The 24,343-nt window shown below is 41.8% G+C and overlaps 1 protein-coding gene and 1 long non-coding RNA gene across 2 annotated transcripts in view; one reads left to right on the top strand and one right to left on the bottom strand.

The window, feature by feature from the left end:
- The first annotated feature begins 2,386 nt into the window (after positions 1 to 2,386).
- On the top strand, positions 2,387 to 3,597 carry LOC124074681. Its single transcript, XR_006845893.1, has 3 exons — positions 2,387 to 2,611; positions 3,054 to 3,115; positions 3,276 to 3,597. It is a non-coding gene; the product is annotated as an uncharacterized LOC124074681 (long non-coding RNA).
- A 2,575-nt stretch (positions 3,598 to 6,172) lies between these two features.
- The window catches only part of dlgap3 (discs, large (Drosophila) homolog-associated protein 3), a 118,546-nt gene continuing 100,375 nt past the window's right edge, over positions 6,173 to 24,343 (bottom strand). The window contains exons 5-14 of the mRNA XM_046417738.1: positions 21,060 to 22,228; positions 15,477 to 15,691; positions 13,815 to 13,917; positions 13,501 to 13,717; positions 11,346 to 11,884; positions 10,166 to 10,260; positions 9,010 to 9,229; positions 7,499 to 7,793; positions 7,310 to 7,401; positions 6,173 to 7,110 (exon numbers count right to left, since the gene is read on the bottom strand). Coding sequence (XP_046273694.1) covers positions 6,817 to 7,110; positions 7,310 to 7,401; positions 7,499 to 7,793; positions 9,010 to 9,229; positions 10,166 to 10,260; positions 11,346 to 11,884; positions 13,501 to 13,717; positions 13,815 to 13,917; positions 15,477 to 15,691; positions 21,060 to 22,127 — 3,138 coding nt within the window. The 5' untranslated portion in view covers positions 22,128 to 22,228 and the 3' untranslated portion in view covers positions 6,173 to 6,816. The remainder of the gene's footprint in view (positions 7,111 to 7,309; positions 7,402 to 7,498; positions 7,794 to 9,009; positions 9,230 to 10,165; positions 10,261 to 11,345; positions 11,885 to 13,500; positions 13,718 to 13,814; positions 13,918 to 15,476; positions 15,692 to 21,059; positions 22,229 to 24,343) is intronic.

The following is a 24,343-nucleotide window of genomic DNA, read 5'->3' as shown; positions in this document are numbered from 1 at the left end:
ATAATCATATTAATAGTAATAATGTTAGCCATTAGAAAATGTTTTGACAACGTTGACAATGTTACATTCTGTGTTGGGGTAAACCACGTCACAGTGTGCCATCTCTCTGGGCTTCAGCTCTCTCAGACTTGCTCCTTTAACACATCTAGATCCATGTAACATACAAGATCAATAAATTTGTATGTACAAAATAAAAACCACAACACAACAAACAGAATCATGATTTACACTTCACTGTGCAATGCCCTCCATTGCAATCCCGCACATATTCACACTACATCTCCCAGTCACTGTGATGTTCTCATGCATCGTGTGTATACCCTGGTGGACTTATGAAACAAAATACACATCTTATGGCATCACTATTGCTATATGCTCCAGTCAACTGTTTTTATAGGAGAAAAAACAAAAGCATTTAATGTTTATATGTACAATATGCTGTCTTGGCACTGAATCAAATGTATAAAACAAGAGAACTCAAGAATAAAGCTGAGCTTAAAGACAGATAAGCTCGCTGTATCAAACCCGTCTGATTAAAAATCATGGTATTCCGTGAGAAATACAAGAAAGAGATGAAAGAGGAGGAGAGCATAGAGCACAAGGGGCTATTCAGATTTTGCTACATTATAGAGTAGAATGCAGAGAGAGGACAGTCTGTATCAGGATGATGTCCTTGTTGATTTCCTCCTCTGACAGAACTAAGAGTTCAGAGTTAATGCACATGGAGAAAGATGGTCTCGTGTTTGGATCTTCCACTCATCCGTTAAACACTTACTTTCCTCTTCTGATGATACCTCGCTCCTTATTGGAGTGTCCATCATTGATCCCAGAGAAAAATGTCTTCCCAGAGTTATTGTCAGTTTTCTTTTCTTCTACTCCATCTCATTAGTAGCAGCGATTTAAGACTTGTCATCATAGATTAAACTATTTTTTTTTTTTTTTTTTTTTGTTATTGTACACAAGACTTGCCCTCGAATACAGAACAATGTCTACCCATAGCTATAGTTGACAACACCATTTATAATAATGAGAGTGATGGCAATAAGTAATCCTTTTAATGACAATCATACTAATAATAATCATATTGTAATAACAATATATGTAATATTGAGAAGAGCAATGTCCATTGGTATTTACATTTTTGTAAACATGAGGGTGGCAGGGTGTGATATTTTTTGTTTGTTAATTACACAGTAATTGCTCAGTTGTCTTTACCCACATGGTTACTTGTGTGTGTGTGTGTACTGTTAAACAACATTACAGTGTACATACACGCACTCACATAGTCAACCAACAGAAAACCTTAAAGTAAAATTAGGTCTGAAAAAAATGTACTTAAATGGAATAAAGGTAAAAACTAGACAGACGATAACAGAGAAGTGAAACCAATATTGTGTAGTTCCAAAAGTACCTAAAATAAATAAATAAATAAATAAAAAAAATGGAGAAAATGTCTGTGGTTTCAATCTTTGTTGACTTTTGACACATTTGTCAAAACAACAAGAACGAAGTGCAGATGTTTACTGAGACTGTGTTGTCTACACGACTGTGAGTCGACTGCCTTCCCGAGGTGTTGCACTTGTATTGTAATGTTCCTAACTATCATACTGAAAAAATTTGAGCTTCTAAACCACGAAAAAAAAAAAAAAAGCTAATGAAAAGCTAAGCTAATGAAAACTGCTTTTACACAAACAATCCCAGGCTGGAAACTGAAAACTAAAACAAAATAAAACTAAAAAAGAAAAAAGAAAGGAAAATTCAAAACTACAAGAACTCTGAAACACACAGGCATACAAATTGCAATTACTCAGAGCTAAAGGCACATTGGAGTTTCAGTTAAACATCTTCAAGGATTTGAGCTGCTCTGGAGGCAGAGAGGAGTAAAACATCTTGGAGGAGAATCAAAAAATAAAATTTGCTCAAAGTATAAATAAGTATTAAAGCCATATTTTTTATGAAATCAGAGGCCATTTTTGATACATATTTTGATTGTCATTTTTCAGCAATAGCCATATAATGTATTTACATGCTGTAATTCCACAGAAAAAACTGAAAAACAATGATTGTGTTTATCCTTTTGAAATGATACACCTACTAAACAAGACATGGTAATATTTTGTCGTTTTTTTTTGATGACACATCAATTTCAAACATCCCAGGGGTTAATGGAGCGAGAGGAAGCAAACACAGCTCATAGTTCTGCTTACTTAAACAGAAAAATCATATCCTTGGCTTCCTCCACTGAAGTTTAAATCAAGCAGTGATTTGGTTTTTTCCTCCAGAGCAGCTCTGCCTCTCAGAAATGTCTCAATAACTAAAACTCAAATCTGCTGCTACAGCAACCCTCTTGCAGATGTACAGTATACACCACACACACATTGGCTACAGTTGAGCACTTGCCTCAACTACAACTTCTTCTCAGTCTCAGAAAATGGCTACTAGAGAATCTGGATTCAAAAGATTTATCCTTTCATTCAGAGAATATGAACAATGTTCCCACTAGACTGATCTGGTCCTGTATTTTCAGGGTCCGTCGGTTGTGTGGCGTTAGAGAATCCCCTGAGGACAGAGGCCTGGGTCGGGGTCGGAGACTCTGCTGCTAGAAACTGAGGTACTCAGAGTTGACTTGTCCATCTGACAGTCCATGAGGGCTTTTTGCACTTCTACAAAGAGGTGAAAGGGTTCATATAGTAGTCTGTTTGGCGTGGTGGTGAGTGCTCTGATCATGTTTGTACAACTATACACCAAGGTGCTATTTTTAGCTGAGACTCTTGTGTTTATATTGTGAGATTATAAGACAGATGGATGTGTCAAATACTGAACAGAAAGTATGGAAATCATACCACCGAAAGTGTGTTTGCAATGGACCGGTTTCAAGGCAAGGTAGCTGGCTAACACCTCAGCATGTGACCAAAAGCACAGAGGAGAAAGTCAGCAAGAAATTAGAAAGAAGTTGTTGCTACGGTGGCCAAATATCCCGCAAATCCTTTTTGATTCTTGGTGTCCCTCAAGGTCGATATAATGTAAAGACCTTGCCATCCCTCTGTGTATAGGCCCAAGGATTGTGTGGGTGGAGTCAGGAGGCCATCACAGTGGAGTAACAGTATAAAAGCAGGTATTTGTGCTTAGTTTGATAAGGGCTGTGTCTGAGATGTTGTCAAGTTTGAGGGTAACAGAGGAAGAGGATGAGAGGATAAAAAAGGCTGCTCTGCAACCCACACTGCTGCACATGAATTAAACATGATTTCTGATTCTTTTTTTTTTTTTATCACCAGGGCAGCTTGTATCGCATGGGGGTTGTTAAATTGATCTGTTGAGATTCACATCAGAAACACTGATTGCTGTTTCAAGGTTGCCAGCATCATTGTCCTCCAAGGATGTAATCTTTGTATAAAGACATGACTCACTGAAATAACTGCAGTGTAAAATCTTGTCATGTTTTCTTTCAATCACAAAAAAATGCTTTATAAGCTACAAAATTTTAATTTATCAGTCAAAAATGTGATTCTGCTAAATCTTTCAAATGAAGTTGACATAAAACATGCAGTATTAACATCAACAAAATCTGCCAGTCTTATGTGTGTGTTGTGGGGGAGAATGAGGGAGACAAGAGATGGCATGTCAATACAATAAAAACATTTTCTTCAACAATATTCTCTGGCGATTTTATACTTTTGTATTTACATATCGTTCTATATATATATATACTGTAAACTGTGTTCAAAGGAAACCTCCACATATAGCTGGTTAGGCACATGTAGTTGGTTCTAAAGAGGAAATACAGAGGAGATACAGCAGTATATGTTATTAGAACCACAGACAGATATATGATAGGCCTAAGGAGGATCATACTTGGCAATTAACACTCTTGCCAGTTATATACCCTGTGAATGTGACCCAGCACTCACAAACTGAAGATAATAATCATTTGAAATTGTTTTTCACATGTACTGAATCTGGATATGCCACACTGCTGTAGTATCACACAATGCTATAATCTATCATAATAATACTGTAGTATTTCACATTTGATATATGCTTTTTTTGTACATACACTGTACTCAATAGTATCTACTAATCTAGAAATGTAGATTATATTATAAAATATACATCTCCCATTAAAATATCCCATTTTGCCAGCACATTCCATCCAAATAGAAAAGAAAAGAACTGGTCATGCTAAAAGATTTTTAGATATTTACGTTTTCTTGTCTTAAAAATGGCTGATTTGGACTTTTTTTTTTTGTATTCTTCACACATGGGCTTCTTCACACAGCCATTATGACAAACAGCCCTTCATATTCACACTACACACACTCATACAAGTCTATATGCACCATCCATACAAAATACTTCAGTAAGAAATATCTGCTTTGCTATTAATTTGTAAAGGAGACCCCTTCAAAGCTTTTAAAATCATGCTACACTTTGTTAAGTGGAAACATCAGATAGTATGATCTCAAGAAGTAAATAGTAAATAAAGAAGGGAAAGGAACACATAGTGCACACTCAGTGGCATTATACTCTATAGAGTATGATGCCATTCATAACAAGTGTTATTTAGTCTCAGTATGATCACCAAATACTATCAAGTTGTTTCTTTTCTATCATTTCACACACTGTTTTCCTCGCTTTGACGACTCTTTGGAAGGGGTTTGGATGGAGTTACATTGAACGTGACTCCTTTTGTTTTGCTTCAGTCAGAAAAATCATTTCCTCTTTCATCATTGGTGTGTTAAATTTAGAGGATTGCATTTCAAGTTAAGCGAGTAGTGAGCTAGGCTTGACTTGCCCCCCTGCCCATACTCTGAATCTTCAAGACACTGTATGTAAAGGGGAGAAACTGAAAAGAAAAGTAAAGAAAAAACATCTTCTTTCATGGCTGTTTCATCAGGGTATCTTTTAATTCCTGACTGAGGTGGAGAGAACTCTCTGTAGACCACTTGTTGTTGGTTTGGGTCCTCGTTTGACCACTTGGTGGTGCTATAGTCTCACAGTGAAATGGGGGCCTTCTCAGTAAAGTCCTGAAAAGCCACCAAAATATATTCCCTAAAAATTCCCAGCAACCCCACCCCTGAACACTCAAAACATCAGAGAAACTACATAAAAAGCAAAACGGCTGTTTTTATGTCTGTGATGTTCTCTAGCTGTCAAGGCTGTGATGCTACACTGCAAAAGCTCCTTTTGGCAAACATGAGTGTGCACACTATGTACAAATAGCACTTGCACATTCAAACAGAATTACTGGGGAATGCTGAGGGTAGTCGATGGATACACAGGGCGCGAAGGAAAGAGGCAGGAAATTATTTTGTATTCTTTGACTGGGTGGACTGATGGCACCTGGGTGAAAAAAGCCAGCTGTAGTTGACTGACTGCTCGGAGAGTGTTCTTTGGGGATTGCCAGCCATTTGGCATTTAAACTGATGGTGAGAAATGAATCCATATTTACTCATCTGCACTGTAAGCATTAGTGAAAACTGTAGATATATCTTTGTTGATTCTGTTGCAAATCGCATTCAGGGGGTGGCAATAGGGGATCCATGGGAAGATTCTGTCATCTCCTCATGAAAGAGGTTTTGTGCCTGTTAAGCCCTTTATTTTCAGTCATGGAGAAGTGCTAGGTGAACACGCACAGGCATGCTACTACTGCGTGAACCTCTGCCCACTACTGTTAAAAAAGTGGACTATTTCTCATTTCTTGTCAGCCAAAAAGAAATCCAGAGAATTCTTTTTTTAAAAAAAAAAAGTCTATAACTTATATCTCCTAGCTACCATTTCAGGTCTAGGCCTCTGTGTCAGCAAATGCAAAATGTCCAAATTTCAAGACACTAAAATGGCTGTCATTGCTTGTTTAATGAGCTAAAGAAGTGAATTTTCAGTAAGTGAAGCAATGGAAATGTTGAAGGGGGGACACAGGATAAACAGAAGGTCCAAAACTGGGCTCAGAGAAAGACTGAGACAGGTGCATGGTGAGCTTCACATGGGTGAAGGAAGCGGGTGGGAGATGCCTAAGTCTTGTGTTCAGAGTCGAGTCTGGGCTTCTGGGATGTAGATCTCAATGCTGTCGGCGCTTTCTGTGGCTGAGTTCTGCCTGAAGGAGGCAGTACGCTTGGTCTGCAGCAGTCTCCTCCTTGCTTCTGTCCTCTGACGGTCCCCGAGGTCCAGGGACTTCTCCCTGATGGGTAGGGTATGTCCACCCAGGCGAGGTACCAAAAGGCCCCCCGACCCACCTCCGGAACCTCCATCCCCACTGCTATCGGCCCGGAGGCTCCCACTCACCCCTCCTGCGGGCTTCTTTGGTAAAGGAGGAGGAAGCTTCTTATCCTCCTAGCCCCGCAATGGTGGGACGTAGATGCAAGGTGAAAACGAACAGTGGATTTGTTGTGTCAGGTGGTGAAAAAAAAAGGTTTTGTATGGTTTGTACGAAAGGGATCCCATGCAAAAAACAAAGAGAATGGCAAACCAAAGGGCAAAATCACCAACAAAAAGGGTAAAATTCAAGCAAGGAAGAATCACGGAGAGACAAGACAAAATCAACAAAAAATCAGCAAAAAGTATTCCAGCATGCATTGACATCAGGTGACATAAAAGGAAATGAAATGGGAGAAGAAAAGGTCAACAAAGATAATGAAAAAAGAAGAAAGGAGAAACAATTGTTAGTTTGTTATAAAGAGTAGTTGATCATTGAGTAACCTAACCTTTTTGGGCAATTATGCAATAGACAACTACTTTCTTCTGTCCAACCAGCTGCAATAAATGGAAAAAAATACTGCTTTGCAGTTAGATTTCACTCCATTGTCTTGTGGGCAGTTCAGCTCAAATCCTCTTGCTGTTCTGTATTTTCACAGCCTGCAAAGACTTGGAGGGCACGACCATCTGCGCTACTCTTCTGCACACTGCCATCTTAGCCCTGGGGGAGTGCTGTAGGGAAATCAGGGCTGAGTGGATCCCTCGGCATCTCACCTTCTTTTCAGGTGGAAGCCTCCAACCAGAGTCCTTGAGCCTCTGGAGGTCCTGAAATTTGACCCTGACATCCTCTATGTTGAGCTGAAGCAGGTCCCAGAAGCCTGCCAGGTCCTGAGAGGTGGGCTGAGGGTATGCTGATGGGTCCTGGATGAGCAGGGAGACCAGACATGACATGTAAAGGGTGACAAAGTAATAAACAAGGATTTGTGAAAGACAGAGAAAGACAACAAAATTACATTTCTGCAGTAGTGTTCTTGCACCCAGCGACAATGAATCCTAGCAAAACCATGCACCATATCTAATGTGTGTTGACATGATTTCGCATGCAATCACATACACTCACCACACTTTGCTGACAGAGTCGGAAGAACTGCTGGACTTTCTGAGACATGAGCATCTGGGCACTGCCAACTGCATTTCGAATCAGCTCAAGAACTAGGGAAGAAGCCACACATAAATAGTTTTAGAGATCCAAGAATTATTCATCGGTTGTCTTTATCTCTGATTCTTTTGATCCTTCTCCCAAACTCACCCTCCTCTGGCAGTTCGTTCTCCTCGGCCTCTCTCTCCATGTTCTGGCACCAGCCCTCCATCCTTTCCACCTCAGTCTGCAGGAGGCGTAAGAAGAACTCTCCATCTCTCATGCAGGGCGAAGCTCGCCCTGAGTCAGGCAGGCTCCGGGGGCCTTCCAAGGATGGTGTCCCTGCCCAAGCTCTCTCCGAGGCGATGGGCAGAGGAGAGTGGGAACGTTGAGGCAAGTGTGGGTGCTGGTGGGACCGTGGGTCTGTTGGGCAGGGCTCAGTAGTGTAGCCACTCTGGATAAGGTCCTAGAGTAATGTGAAAAAAAAATATTGGACACATGGTATTGTGGACTATTATTAATACCTTAATGCTCATGTCTTAGTCTAGTAGCAATGAGGTATACCTGAACTCTTCCTTCCCATACCTAGAACAACACTGACAAATGGATGATAAGATTCCATATTTTCTGGCCAGTGTGATGTTATTCAAATCACTAAATATCTAAAATGTAATACAAATGTATTGTTTTTAAAAAAACTATTGGTCCTAATTGCTTCCAGCTCTAACGTTGCAGAGCATAAAGTTTGGAAAGGGAAAAACAAGAGCCTGGCCGTGTTCATTTCCAAGGTGACTACATCAACCTACCAGGATTTATAAAGTTAATTAACATGTTATATCTCCTTTGTTAAATTCTTACAAAAATGACAATTTGTAGCTAGGCTTATTGTTTTCCTGGCTGTAGAGTCATATTTAACTGAATCTGGATCTGGAGCAGGATGTCAGCAAAATGTCGGTTGTTCCATTAAAGGTATTAATAACTTAGTTTGAGCAGTAGTGACATAATAAAAGATTACTTTTAAGCAGGTCTTAACTCTGTTTGCATCTTCGTGTATGAGCATGTTGTTATTTCCATACAGATATTTGTCCAATGTGGCAGCCAAGGCAACAAAGAAAAGGAGTCTTAGCTAGCACGGGACAGGCCCAGTTCTTATTGTTGAAAAATTTCCAGGGACCATATTCCCAAATGAATGTCAAAAAACATTTACATGCAAATTTTACATTTGCATTTACATTACAAAAGGAAAAAATACACTGGACTGTAAATATGTGTTATGCCAAGGTCAGCTGTAATATTCTGTTTACCCTGAGTGACAGACTTGGGTTTTGCTTCTGGGAAATAACATGGTCAAGTCATGTTGTGATGGAGGAGAGACTGACATGCAGAGCAGCAGTCAAAGTTGCTTTCAGTCTGTTCCTTGACTTTGAAGTTGTGAGAGTCACAATGGTCTCTGGTCATTTCAAAAAACAGTCTTTATCTGTGTGACTGCATCTGAGGGAATGTTGGCTAGCTAATAATAATAGTAGTAATTTCAGTCTAAACATTTAGCAGTACCACTGCCCCTGCAGCCCACTAGAAGGCGCTCTGAGGCCCACTGATAGAGAACTGAGATCAGCTGCTTTAGAAAAACACCATCTTTGATCAAGGTGGACTGAGAAGAATGCGTATCGCTGCAGACTTACCTCTCTGTAGGCCCATTGTCCCTGTGTGTGGACGGTGCGGTGGCACTCTGTGTACTGGCTAGCTGACTCCGGCTCTGATGAGTGCCTTTGGAAAGAACAGCCGAACTGGAGACTCTTGTCCTGTGTTGGCACTGCAATGCTGAGTCCCGGGAAGCCCTCAGGGTCCAGGTCAGCCTGGACGCTCGCCGTCACGCTGTTGGAGCGCTTGAAACGAGCCCGCCTGCAACACAGGGAGTCACAACAAGCCAAGAGCCACCAAGTCACACAGAGTATCACATGCAAAAGCCTTTCTCAAATAATACTTCTCCTCTCGTAATTTCACATTCCTACTGGAGCAGGGACAGCGACGCTCTCACTGCAGTCACTACTCGTCACGCGGTCTGCTAAATCCTCTGGCATATGACACACCAGTTTGTGCAAATGTCATGTCAAGTGATGAGTGTTTACTCTCTTACAAGTTTGTACCCTACCTCCCCTCATCCTTCTTTGCTGTCTGATGAGGTGTGAGTTGTGACTCAGATTTCCGTTGCCGCGCTCCTGTTTTCTCCCCCGACATCACACTGTCATCCTCCATGATTGCAGGAGGTGCGGGACATTGTTAACAGGTGCATGATCACACACACTTCTTGGGGTTCCGGAGTATGCAACCACTAGCGTTGCATGTGTGTGTGATTCTAAGCCATAAGCAATTCTGGATATAATTAGAGTAAGGGCTACATCACGTGGGGAAGACATGTTGAGTGTATGATTTGCAGTAGTCCTTGTTACAGTCTATGAATAAGACAGTCTTGGAACAAAGTGTTACTGGGTTCAAGCTGTGATGTCTGATGAAATGTTAAATGAAATAATAGGATCTAACCTTGAAATCAACCATAGGTGGCTGCACTGTTGGGTGCCCAGGAGATGAAGGCTTTTTCAAATTAAATATTAAAATTATTCACATAAATTACTCTGCCAAGACCAAAAGTTCTTGATGAAGCCACACATTTTGGGGCAAAGCTAAATTAACAAATAATCAAACGCACATGTTAGTTGCAAGTGGTGTTCATAATTAAGGCAAGTTAAATGTCAAGCAAAATAAACACATTTCAAGTTGAGATTTCAAAGGTAAACACTTTTTCTCTGCTTTGATTTTTTGGTGTTGCATTTCCATTACCTTTTGTCATCCTCCACCTGGACACCTATAGAATGGACCTCTGTAAGAGCTTTGCCCTCTGCATCTGAATCTGACAGAGTCTCTGAGCTGTCCACCTGAAACAGAAGAAGACACAAAGGACCACAGTCCAAGAGGTTTTTGTTGAAACACACAACGCAAAGATGTCACACACAACTGGAATAAAAGGAATAATTAGAAAGCATCCAGGTATCTTAGGAAAAATATTGGAAAAAGGGAGAAACAGCTAGCCTGTCCAAAGGTAACAAATCAACCTACCAGCACCTCTAAAACTCACATTATATCTTGTTTTATTATACAATATACTATACAAGAAGCAAAGTACAAAAAGAAAAGGCTGTGCTGCATTTTTACAAGGGATTTACAGATGTAAAGTGCTGATTCTTGAACTTCTGAAGTGCTGGTAGGCTGATTTAGTCACCTTCAGACAGAGCCAGGCTAATTGTTTCAGCCTGTTCCAGTCTTAAAGCTAAGCTATGCTAACTAGCTGCTGGTGGTAGCTTCAAATTTAATAGACACACAAAGTGGTATCAATCTTCTCATAAAATCTTAGGCAAGAAAGCAAGTAGGTATATTTCACAAACTGTCTGACTATTGCTTTATATTAGAAGATCAATACAGACCCTCAAATGAATCAAGGAAGTTATGTGTGCCTGGCTGCTGGTTGCCAAGATGAGGTTATAGATACATAAAAGTAGATAAACCTGTTAATTGGTGAGTTTCAGAGTGTTGGTAAGCATGTTATTGAACTTTATGAAGGCGGGCTAGTTGTTTACCCTGTTTACAGCTTTTATGCAAATTGATTCCTGACTCTTGCTCCGTAGTTAAAGCACAAACATGGGAGTATTAATCTTCTCATCAACACTCTGCAGGAAAGAAAATTACTGTAATGTCAAACTGTTTCTTTAGCATATCAATTGATCTTTTAGTTGATCAACAGAAAAACAACAATTTTGATAATCATTTAAGTCGTTTATAAAGTTTAAAAAAAAATGCAAAACACTTCCTGGTTTCTCAAAAGTGATGCTATGATTTTTTTGACTGTTTTATGTAGCTGTAAACTGAACAATTTTGGACAGTATTTCTACAAGGCAGATACATGGACAGGAATAATGAAAAATAATCAGTGGAGCAGTTAATACAGTTAACTGTCCTTTCTCACCTGCACAGCTATGGATGGCCTCCATTTTCTCCCACCACGTCCTTCATCTTGTCCCCCAGCTTTGCTCAGCACAATACTATTCTGAGGCAGAGAGACTGACTTCCCCAGACTGCCCCCAACCCTGCCATCCCTCTCCCTGGCTGGCCTCGGTGGCCCCTCCAGCAGGCTGTCGGCAGAGTTGCTATGTTTGGGCCTCACCCCGACTCCTGGACCCCCTCCATAGGGAACCAGTTCCCGCGAACCCCTCACCCCATCTAGGCTCTCTGCTGAGTTACTGTGCTGTCGGGAGCGTCCAGGGCCCGTGGCAGTATAGTAACCTCCTCTGGAGGAGCGACCCGAAGGGCCGTCGGAGCTTCCCAGGTCCACAGAGTTGCTGTGCTGCTTGGTGCGCCCGGGGCCTGAGCTTGAGGCTAACTGTCCGCTGTTCTGGAAGTAGGCATCCTGGGTGGATTCTGTGCTGCTCTGGGCTCGCACTGAGAGTGAAGACTTGGACATGCGAGGTGGGAGGGGGGGAGGAGCACCTTTACGATAAGGAAAGACTGAAGTGTCAGAAGAGCGGGAGAAAGGAAGACAGAGGCATAGTGGGCTGTTAAAAGCAACATGGGTACTATATCAACAGGGAGCAGGGGAGGATACTTACAAAAGGGACAGACTGGAAGGTGAAAAAAGGCAAAGGAGGGAAGAGGGAAATTTGTTGACATAAAAGAGGGTGAGCCAATGCAGGAAGAACAAAGAAAAAACAAAATTCATTAGGAAATGATGCCAATGCGAGATGTGACAGAAAGATTTAGCAACACAGTTTAAAAGCGTGACTTTTTTTCACCAAAAATCAGTTTGTGGTTTGAATTTCAGTGAGAAGCAGGGAGTGAAGCAGTGAGAAAGACAGACATGACAGAAGTGACAAAAGAAAAATCTCTTCCCTTGAGCTGACTTAACTCTGCTTCTTAAGAAGATAAAGCAATTTCCTGAGAGAAATATTAAAACGAGAAGCACAGATTCTGTCTCGTCCTCCTCCCTCACGTCTTTGTTCAGATGTGTACACACACACACACACACACACACACACACACACACGCGCGCACAGAGTTTATTTTCAGTGAATAAAGGATCAAACTTTCATGCATTTCATTCCAAGGATTTTAATCACCAACCAGAATGTCACAGTTTACCAAGAATGCAACCATGAAGCTCTACAGGCTCCATGTATGTATGTGTATGTGCTTTTTAATTTGTGTACTGTGTGAGTGTGCTTCTGGGGTTGATGTCTATTACACTTCACAGAGGTTTTAATAAATACCAGTGTGTGAGTGTGAGTGTGTGTGTGTGTGTGTGTGTGTGGATGCTTAGTAGACTTCATTCGTTATGCAATCAACTGCACAAACACACATAAGCAAACATAAGCATCCACACAGACACACTAAAACACCCTTACACAAACTATCACAAATTATTGCTCGTGTTATGTATAGGTTAAGAGTATGATTGCAGAGGCAAAAAAAAAAATTGGAAAAAAACACAAAATGCACAAAAACAGACAAACAAGAGTGAGAGTAAAAAGGCAAAAGACTAAACCAGGAAGAGACAAACTATAGATAGAAAGACAGAGAGAAAGAAGCAGCTGGAGACAGTAAGCTATCATCATAATCATGAGGGTTCCTGTACTTATTACTGAGCCTGAGAAACCTGCAATCACACAGAGAAGGGTAATGGAAGAGATGAGATGCAGAGACAAGACAGCGCTGACAGAGAACAAAGAGCATGCACAATAACAGAACACACAAGCCTGTGCTTATAGCATAGACACATATACACAAACACAATGAAAGTGTCGCAGAGGACCAGAGGGCTTGGGTGAAAAGTGAAATCACAGAGAAAAATGGTTAAAAATTATATATGGATGCACTTGTGCATGCATCTGTGCAATGAGCGTGGGGTTTGTGCCTGTGTGCCTGTAGGTGCACAAACTTGCTTTTGTCGATGTAAGCAGACACAAGTTGTCATAAAATTTCCTTCTCCCACTAGCTGCCCTACTCTGTCTCCCACAGGGAGTTGCAACCACATAAAAGACAGCCACACATCCTTCTGACATGCACACGGACGTATCAGTACACTAAACTTCACACACACACACACACACACGCACACACTCACTCACCGGCCCCACCCTTGATGCTTCCCTGGGGACCCGACATGGAGAAGACAGAGAGGCAGTCGTCGTCCTGGGAACAGCCAGCTTGGATGGCGCGGACGTAGCTGTGGCTGCGAGTACGGAACACACCTGGAAGATCCAGGGCCTCGACGGCTTGAGACTCCACCTCCCCAAACATGGTCTCGCACACCGACTCAAACTGACGGTTCAACGTGTCTCCCAGCTGAAAGACGAGAGGGAAGGTCAGAGAGACACACTGCTTTACTTAAAATGCCAATACAAATACATAATTCACACAAATAAACAATTTTATTTGTTACCTGTGAGCTGGTCAGAGAGCGGGTGTAACTACGAGAGCGGGTGTGGGTTTTGGGTGTAGTTCGGTTGTTGGGGTAAGAGTCTGTACACTGCTTACATGAGTACCTGAATGCAAGAAATATTACACATGATCATTTTATGATAACACAGCTATGTCTTTCTTACTTTATATTCTGGTTGTAAAATACTCAATTGGGCTGTTTTTGTCAAAAATTTGTTTTGTTTGTAACATTCAGCAATACACCAGTCAGTTATCCACAACTGTCAAGTGAAAAATGAGTGAGTCTGGTTCTGGAACTATGCCACCCAGACTCATTTTGAATGCTGTTATGCTGCTTTTGAATTGTGCTGGTGTGATAGAAAGGTTTGACAAAAAGGTTGGATTTGTTCATCTTTGTACCATAGACCATATACATAGTAAACACAAGACGCAGCCACCAAAACGTCACCCATTGCTTTATGGACTACTGTTATGAAGCCTCAAATTTGTCACCATTTTTTTTTTTTCTGAAAACAGAAGCGGCCACATTTGGGCGAGATGATGGAGCTGGGGTATTCGTGGGGTTCGTATTGCTGTCCCTCTGTCCTGACTGCCTCTGACTGAAAACCTGAGGACACAGTGTAGTTAAATCTGACTGGAGATCAGAGTATTTGTACTTTCAATACTAATAAATGCAGACACCATATTGTTTTAAACATGTGGTATAGAAAATGTATTGATACTTTGAGACTTTTGACAACCCTAAGATCAAGTGAGATGTAGGGTTATTTTCTCAAAAGCTTATATGCAGCCAGACTTGTTCTAGCAACAAGTCAACAACGAGTCAACAACAAGTCAACAACAAGTCAACAATGAGTCAACAACGAGTCAACAATGAGTCAACAACGAGTCGCCTGCTGAGGATCATTACAAATAATACAGGTTTAAGATGTGGCTCTAAAGTTTGATGATAGCACTGATGATGATCTTCATGTAATGGGTGTTTGCATTACAAACTGAATGTCTAATGTCAACTTTATAAAAGTCCTCAACTTTAAAGAAATGCAATAACAAATTGTTGGACTGCCCTCTTAGTTTTGGGGGAAATTTTAGATTTTTGTCAGATGAAATAAAATGTAAGCATTTTAATCAAAGTGGTGAAAATGAATATGAGTGGTATCACAATCAGAATATATCATGACACTATTGTTAGTCTATCCTGAGTTTCAGCTAAGCACCCTGGCACCAAAAATGAAGGGAAATTACAAGCATGTATTTCAAATTTTCAGAAAAAAGTTTTCCTACAAACATTAAATAGGTGTAAAATTAATTTTATTGTCTTTCCTACCAACACAATAAAAGCCAGTTGTTTTTCGGTGGTGGAGGAAGTATTTAGATCTTTTACTTACATAAGAGTATCAATACTACAGTGCACTACAAGTAAAAGTTGTCCATTCAAAATCTTCAAAAAAATTCTTATCAACAAAATTTACTTTAAGTATGACAAGTAAAATTACTCAATGTGCAGTTAAAATCTTCCCTGTCAGTGCTTTAGCATTTTTTGCAGTGGACTGGTACCTAAGTACAGCTCTTGTGTAAATGTGCTCAGTCACATTCCACTACTGCTGGTTTTAAAACAGGCTCTTTTAGCCCCTATACAAGTGCTCCCTTTGTGACGTTTGACCTTTGATCCATGCTGATAGATCGTCTGAAGGCGTCCCTCTGGGCGATCAGGGTGGATTTAGGTGAGGCTTTTGGGCTGGTGTCTGAGTCTGGACTGTCATCATCACCCATGGCCTTGATGTAGCTGCCGCTCCGCATGCGACGGCATGGAATCTCCCCTCCGCTGTCAGCTGCACCGCCACCACCATATCCACCTCCCCAGTCTTCAGATGGGACCTGTAGCACAGTCCACATTTGCAACATTCACATAGTCATTGGGAAGCATAAAAAGGGTTGAGGAAGAACTAATCTGCATCTGGGACACAGTGTGAGTATAGGTGTACAACCATGTAGAGTATATACATGGTCAAAGTTGGTTTTAGTAAGATTTACTAGAAATGGGTTAAACACACTTAAAATGAATTATAAGTAACTGTGCATTCTTCTTCTACACAAACTGTTAAGAGAAACGCAAGTGATCAGGATATGAATTAAGTAGTGTTGAGATATTGAAGCTGTTTTCACTGCACCGTTGGCAGCTTCTCCTCAATATCTGTTATAAAAGTCAAAAGACTACTCAAAACAGAAATATATTTCATCAGTGAAAAATATTTCACACCTCGAACAGAAGGACCGTGATGAATCAGACAAACAGTCATGGCACACATGCACCCTGGAAAGCCAACACACCTGCACAGATAGCTCAAGCATGCTCGTGCACACAGTGAGAGAACTCTCCCCCACACACACACAAACGCTAACACGCACATGTGCACATGTATGCATACGTGAGAGATGACGTTAAAGAAAGAGAGAAAGGGACAAAGGGACTTACAGAAAGAGAGAAACTCTGACAGCTGGAGAAACACTGACACGGAGAAGGAAAAACAGCGTAAGCTAGAAGCAGTCCGACAGAAAGCAAATCAACCAATGCACAAAAAGGCAGGTGGAAGCAGAGTGGACCAGTGGACACAATGTAGGGAGACAGGTGGGAAAGGTGGCAGGTATAGAGACAGACACACGTACAGGGTGACAAAATAAGGAAGAAGCTGAGACTTGTGTTTGTGAGCCGAAAGCAGGATGGCAGACGGACAGACAAGTGAGAGTGACAAGAAAACAAAATGAGAAACTCATAGTTACACAGTCAGGACAAGAAATTAAGGAGGAAGATGACAGACAGAGAACTGATGAGTAGAAAAAAAAATCCACTGATAGGTTCCCACTGTGGCTGCCATGTAAAATGAGTGATTTTTCATTACTAAACTAGAATGTGTTCATAACTCTTTAAAACTCTCCAGTCTGTCACAATTCCTCCCAAGTAAAATAACTTAAGAAAAATCTAAAGCAATGACTGACGCTGTGAAATAGTTTCTGACATACTCATACTGTATGAGTGTAAAATGTATTGTGTAAAACTTTGTAATATAGCATGATTTACTCCCACATTTGATCAAATGTCCTGACTTTCCCTGCCTGAAATGCACCTCTTTAATTCAACAAGACTCTGCAAATATTAAATGATTCGTGGGGAGCCTGCAGTGAAAAAACAGCTTTTAAACAGGCGACCTTTGAGTTTTTTGGGGTTTTTTTTGTCCATTTAGTCCACAAGCAGTTCCCAGGTTTACATAATACTGTGTTCATTTCCACCAATCCCTTCCATAAATTATCTGGAATTTTATCTAGCTAGCTGTGGTCACTTTCTCCACCATCCAGCAGCAGGTGGTGTACGCCAGTTCATCTGAGCTTTGATGTGACCAGAGTTTGTGGGCCAGGAAATCATAACAGTGAGATAAAACAGGTCAGGTGACAGCTTTCTGTGTGTTTGTCACTATGTGTGAGACCATTCACATTACACATATCATTTGACGTGTGCAGATTTGTCTGCAGCATAGTGGATGAGGATAACTATCGACCTTATACAATGAATTTTACTTTACTCAGTTGGATATAGAAATGTGTGTGAGTGTGTGTGTGTGTGTGTGTGTGTGTGTGTGTGGGGGGGGGGGGGTCCCATTTGATCCCACTTCTTTTCCAGTATTATGATAGCTGTACAACTTCTAACAGGAAGCAGCATCAGCTGTTTGTGCTGAAAGTAGTAGTTTTTGCAAATGCTGTGAGGTGTGTACTCTCACGCAAACATGTGACCAAATAAAAATACCTACACGCACACACAAACACACACACACACACACACACACACACACACATAGTCAAGGCCCCAGGGTTTGGCATCCAGTTGAGTGTGTGTTTTTAAGGTCATCACTTAAAAGATGATTCAGCCTAATCTCCCGATCCCTCTGGCCTTTTACTATCTCTCTCATTTTCTCATCCTGTTCTTTCTCTCCTCCTCTCACTTTGCCCCTTGGCTACCATCACCTCTTTATCTTTTCTCAGTTCCCGAGCTCGCTCTGCTATCTCTGCATCCCTCTACCTTGCTTTTTCCTCTCCTCGATCTCTCTCTCTCTCTCTCCTTCCCTTGCTGTTTCTGTCTTCATTTCACTCTAGCTCCATATTCTCATTTTATCATTCTTTATCTATTAGACACAGGCCGCAGGGAAGGGAGAGGCTTAGAGGATGGACAGTGCCAGGTTCTGATGCCGCACATCGAGATTGCCGTTGATGCCTTGGGAGAAAGCCTTGCACATGTTCCTTTGACTCTGACCAGGACAATTCAGACTCGTGAAGATTTTTCATTTTTGTTCTTTCTTCAATTTTCACTTGGAGCTGCTTCATTTTTTTTTTCGTGCTTTTGTGTGGCAAACTTGATTGATGACCCAGCATGGACTTGTCAGAATAAGGTTGTATATACAGTAGTGTTCATGCTTGTGGGTAGGTTGGGAGTATGACTTCTGACGACCACTTCTAAGATCAAAATGTCTTCCTTGCTACAAAAACACTTTTTCATAAACAGTCATGTATATAGAATGGTGGTGCTACAACATACCTGTGTTACCAGGTATGTTGGTCTGACACAGCGGTGTAAGAGGATATTTTACATTAATTTCTTATGTCTTCATCTTCTGGTCATTTCAACTGCTGAACATTTCTTATTTTCTTAATGAAGCAATGCATCTGAACAGACTTTAGACATGGAATAAAGATAAAAATTAGAAGAAAAAAATTGTGTATCATTTGGTCATTAGTTTTTACATGAATGCTTGAGAGGAGTGAGAACTCTGCTCGAACAGCCTCTTTGTCAGGTGAGCGTTCTGAGACAGTGTGATTTCTTTTTCTTAAAAGCAAAAAAAAAAAAAACCAAACAAAAAAAAAACATTAACATTCAAAAGTTAAACCTGCCATAACTTTTGTGAACGTGAAGACCAAACTGACAATCTGTATCATCTTTTGATAGAAGCTGATTGTGTTCATTTGGCAGATACAGAGATATCATTTGAATATAATATCATTTGAATTTTTCTGGCCTTCTTATGATCTGAGTGATATGAACTCATATCACTCAGATCAAACATTCTGAATATTGATATGAGTCCAATATTCATTCCCATTTAGTTGCAACAAACATTTGTGGGAAATATCCAGAGCTTAAGCTGCTGACTGCACAACGTATGTTCATCATAGTCAGCAATTGTCTGTCTGTGTTAGTGTTACTGTCAGCATAAAAATATTTGTGGCTGCTTTAAAGTTTAAAGTCATTTAATGTATCATATGTAGTCTTTACACAGTCTGCTAGCACCTGTCTGGTAGAAAATGGTGATCAAATTTTGCTTCCAGAGAACAATGTTTCACATTGTGCTGCAGTTTGTCCTGAGGTGCAGTACAGGTGGAGTAGACCTGAACAGCTCAACATCTGCAACTCCAGGAAGTTGTCTGCACTGAAGCCATGGATCAGTCTGGCTGACTTCAGCACATCTAAGCTCAGCACAAAAATTCAATCCACATATTGCCCCCCACTCCCTCACAAAAACTGCAAGTGACGCCTGGAGATAGGAGAAAAGCTGCAGTGGGGAACTTCATTTTGTGTCCTAAGGTGTGAATGTGATGGTCGCCTAAGGCGCGAAGGCAAACTGTGTGGGGTTTGTCCTTTGAAAGCACTAACACACACGGCCTGGCCCTCTCGGTCGCTTCTATCAGCAGTCCTCAGCTGTGTCTAAAGGATGAGAGTTGGAAAAACACCAGGGACTCCTGTGGCTACCTGCTGTTTCCGTAGAAACACAGCCTGCATGGCAGCTCTACCTCGGCACAGCTGGAGGTTTGTGTGAGCATGTTTGTGTGTTTATATGTGCGTGCTCTTTCAGCTGACTCTGTAGATACAGTGTAAAAGCCATTAGCTTTTCATTTTAGGGAATTCATGTATACAAAATGAGATCAAAGGTAAAGGCTGAATTGCATGCGTTAGGTATGGAGACAGATTGTGGGACCAACATTAAATAATCTCTTTGTGGGTGAAAATCACTGTTTTCTCAAGCCAACTGCCAGAATAAAAGTTGTCACTGCATGTTCGGCAGAATATGATGATGCTTGATTTGCTTAAATTGACATAAATACGTGTCAATTTTATGTTGTGACAATGCTGTGCATAAGATCTCGTCTTACTTTGAGCACAAAAAGCACTTGGTTATTGTGAGGAAGGTTAGTTTGCTTACACACACACAGATGAAAAATGACCAAATGATTTGTTAAAAATATCAACTTGTGTTGCCACCAAGATGTTGTTGATTGAACCAGTCTTGAAATGTTGTCTCACCTAGATTTCATGCTACCGCTGTCCAGTCCTCTTCCTGATGAGAAAGTCAACTCACTGACATGTTGATAAGATATCTATGAAATGTACAAACTTAGTAAAGTATCCGGGTTTGCAGAAAGTACAATTCCAACTTTCTATTCTGGCAACTGCTCTTCATTTTCTGACTCACTGCCAAATATGAAACCTGTCCATGGGATCTTTCAGGTGGGCATTTATCCCTTCGAAGTTATTTTCATGGATTGTCTCATTACAGTCCCCATTATGCTTTGAATAATGCCAGGAGGGAGTGTTTATGTTGTTGTGGAGACAGTGAGTTAGCTGTTAGCTACACGTGAGCCTGACACATAAACTAATTTTTCTTTACATTTAGGCAAATCTGCACCATGCAGTTGCACTATGTTAGCTGCTAGTGCTCTCCGATAGCAAAGTAATCTAATATGTACAGACAACATACAAATGGATTTATCTGAAACAGAGTAAAATGTACATTTGATGATTATTAGGGATGGAATTTACAAGGATCACTGTTTTAACATGATTTTTAAATCATCAAAATCAAGATTTATGGATGTGAAATGGTCAGTGCTGCTATCACTTGAAGGGTAACATGCACTTGGGTTTGTTTGAGTTATGACTCTGAGAAGAGGGTAATTTGTCATGCAGAACATGTAAACTGAAGCTAAGGGTTAACCTGCATGAGACTCCCGGGGAGAGAACACAGCAAAGTGTGCTTTCTTCAAATGCTGTTCTGAATTGTCCTTTTATGTGGGAGCCCTGCAATATTGGTCCTTTTTGCTGCAGGTCAGCATTGAGCAGTAAAAAAAAGTCACCCACAGATATTCTCTGTGTACATACAGACACACACATCAGGCAAACACACACAACCACACACTGACACACCTGCAAGTAGTGGAAGGTCCTCTCCTTCAGCTTACTCTCCACAGGCACAAGGGCTTTGTCGTAGCCTCCTCCCCTGGCAGATGGGTACACCTCCCTGGCCTGACTCACTGTCATGGCTGACCAAGTGCTTCTTTTCAGTGAGTGGCCGTGGTGCCCATGGTGGCCACCTCCTTCACTGCCAGTCAGAGCCATTGTAGTACAGGCCATGCACTCCCCAGGCCCTGGTCCACCAGCACGCTCCTTGGGCCTCTTCATGGTGAGCTCCTGGATGGCTGCATCCAGGCTCTCGTGTCCACTGGGATACCCCCTTCTGCCACCACTGACCAGGAAGCTGCTGTCGCTGTCCAGGTTGTCATCAGAGCTCCACCAGCCTGCTGTCCTGCTGCGATGGCGTCTGCCTGACTCATGCCGTGAATCTCCGCTCTTGCTACGCTCTCGAGACTTGTTCCTCCTGGTAGATCGAGGCTGGTGGCCTGAGTAGTGGCCTCCGCCGTCCTCCCCTCCACTCCGGTGTCCTCCTCCTCCTCTCTCGCTACGATAGTCCCCGCCCCCTCTTGTGCCATTGTACTCCCGTTTGGATGGTGCCTCCAGAGAATGGGACTTGGCAAAGAGGCGCTGCACAGAGTTGACCAGGTGGCGGATACGTGAGGGACTCTCGCTGCGCTGCTCAGCCCCTCCACTAGTGCTGCGCTGGTACTGCAGTGTGTGGAAGCCATCAGGATGAAAGGGTACCTGCTTCTCAAACTGGTCTATCAGGTTCGGGGGAATGCGGTGCATCTTCCCTCCGTGGCCAGAGGACAGGCACTCCTCGCAAGAGTCAAATGACTGGAGAGGTGGGTGCTGGCTGGGGTGGGAGCGGGGAAAGGTTCCTCCTCCAGAGTGGCTATGGGAGTGGGAATGGGAGTGGGAATGGTGCCTCTCCAGTGCCAGGGCCTCAGCTGGACCTCCTGGAGGGTAATAGTGGCCATCGCTGTGACCCTGGTAGTAGTCTCTGCCCGGGCCATCACAATCCTCAGGCGTGCAGTGGCAGGGGCCTCCTCCGCCACCACCAGAGGAATGCTGGGACATGCTACGGCTAACATGATACCCTTTCACAGGCGCCGGGGCATGGTGGGCCGTCCGGGCCGAAAGGGGGCGCTGTGGGCGTGACAGGGTTGCACCGGTCTCACCTAGAGGCACAAGAAGAATAACTATTTAGGACTTATAACTCAGGAGACAGCAGTGAACACACTGAATTTATGAATAAAAATGTTAATCTTATCAAATAATTGAATCTAATGTTAAGTCTTGCAATTAGAAATATTCGTCTTTCTTATTACACAGAACAATTCTGAGATGATGAGTAGGTGTTGCTGATCACTGCCAACCACTCTTCTGCTAGTTCAATAGCTGCTACACCTGAATTGCACCAAGGGCTATAACATGTGATATGATTTAGGGTGAGTACAGGATGTACTGCACTGTACTATGAGAGGTGCAGTGGAGTGTAATTCAAGATTTGACATCATAAATGAATAATAAGAAAAAGAAATAGACTTTGTAAAGTGATGTCCAGATTGTTTTCTCTCTTCTGTCAAGATGTCTGCTAAATTGAAAGTGATAACAATGTTTTTTTTCTTATTCTGATTAACATTTTTATTGATTTTACACTTCATTTTTTACACAACCGAAGACAAATAACGCAATAGCAAGCATTCATCCTGCACAGTGCAATAAGCGGCCACAGACAGCTTTCTTTTTTCTCATTCATCTCAAAGGCTTCCTGGCTGATAAATCAAGAATATTAGCTGTTCTTTCTCTCTCAGTGTCCCTTTAGTTTCTATCTCACTCTGCCATTTAGCACATCTCACTCCCTTCTCCCGTTTATCGTTACATACATCAGCCTAGTACTCCTTGTTGCTGTCCATCTCTTCTTTCTGCTTCAATGCCCGCAGGGAGTCTCCGAGCATTCACATGATTTACAGCTGAGGAAAACACTGCGCTTATTGATCACCTGCATCCTAACATAAGGGGGATAGAGGGTGGCGGCAGGCGTCCAAGCATATTCACTAATGTCTATGCTGTCAATTATGCAGCGAATTCACTGCTTGAGTCCCAGCTGAACAATAACATGATTCACAGTATCCAGGTGACCAGGCAGAAACCAACCCTGGTGTTTCCTCAAGAGGATAAAAGTGGAGAAGAGGATGAGATCTTCTCCACAAAACAAATACAGGAAATGAAATCAATACACCTTGCCAAGCTGCAGCAAGAATATGGCACAATGTAAACCTTATCACCCACGCACTTCGGCTGCTGTAAGTAAAAGTAAATAGAATGGAAACAGGATAAGGCCTATCTTTGTATTGCCTTTCTTTTCAAGATAGGGATAATAACCTAGATTACAATTCAAATGTGGTAATCATGTGTTTTATTGGACTGGCATTAATTGCTGCAGCTGTAATCACATCCTCTGTTAACCACGCTCTCCACTAACTATATAATGAATCACAGGCACACAGCCTGTTTATAATGCACACAAGCATTTCTAGATTTGATTAAATTGAGATGAAATTACTCGATGAAAGCCAGAATCGAGACGCTCGGCTGGATGGGATTCGGCTTTCACACCGAGATGAGCGATATGGGACAGATGCTGGGATAATCATTAAATAGAGCGTGGCCTGTTTGCCTTGATTGGCTGAATGAGAGCTGCCACCCAGGAAGCTCACCCACATCCAGCCGTGTCATTGGTGTAGCCGTGACGACGGGCCTCTCCAAGTCAACATCCCACTGTGGACAGATTTCAGACAGCCGTGGCACAGGGTTCTTAGACCATACAGGGCTGTGGCACACTTCATTCAGAAGCTCACCACAGTTGACAGTGTGCCTCAATTGTCAGCCCAGTCTGATGGGAAGAGCCCACCCAGAATCCTGAAGTTAAGATACAGTTTCCATAAATATATCCAAAAAGAGTTTTACCCTTTTTGATAATAACTACAGTGTCACATTATAGCTGATATTTCTTTACACAGAAAGGAAATGCAAATTAAATGTCTCCTTTGTAACTCTTAAAAGAGAAATTTAACTCTTTTTAGCTTGCGAGAATAGCAGGGAAACCTTCAAAAAATAATATCAAATGATTTGGCGAGATGGATGCTTTTTGCAGTGTGCCGCACTCGCATGTGTGTGTTCCTGTTTATGAATAGGCAGCAATGTGAGCAGCTCTGCTCTGCCTGGAGGAGTAAATTAAACCATGTTCTGTTTATTATGAAGTCTTTGGCTTTGGAGCAGGCTGCTGGCAA

The sequence above is a fragment of the Scatophagus argus genome, chromosome 17, assembly GCF_020382885.2.
Source record: "Scatophagus argus isolate fScaArg1 chromosome 17, fScaArg1.pri, whole genome shotgun sequence".
NCBI classification, from domain to species: domain Eukaryota; kingdom Metazoa; phylum Chordata; class Actinopteri; family Scatophagidae; genus Scatophagus; species Scatophagus argus.
The sequence above is the reverse complement of the archived record's forward strand: the minus strand, read 5'-3'. Positions and strand labels throughout refer to the sequence as shown.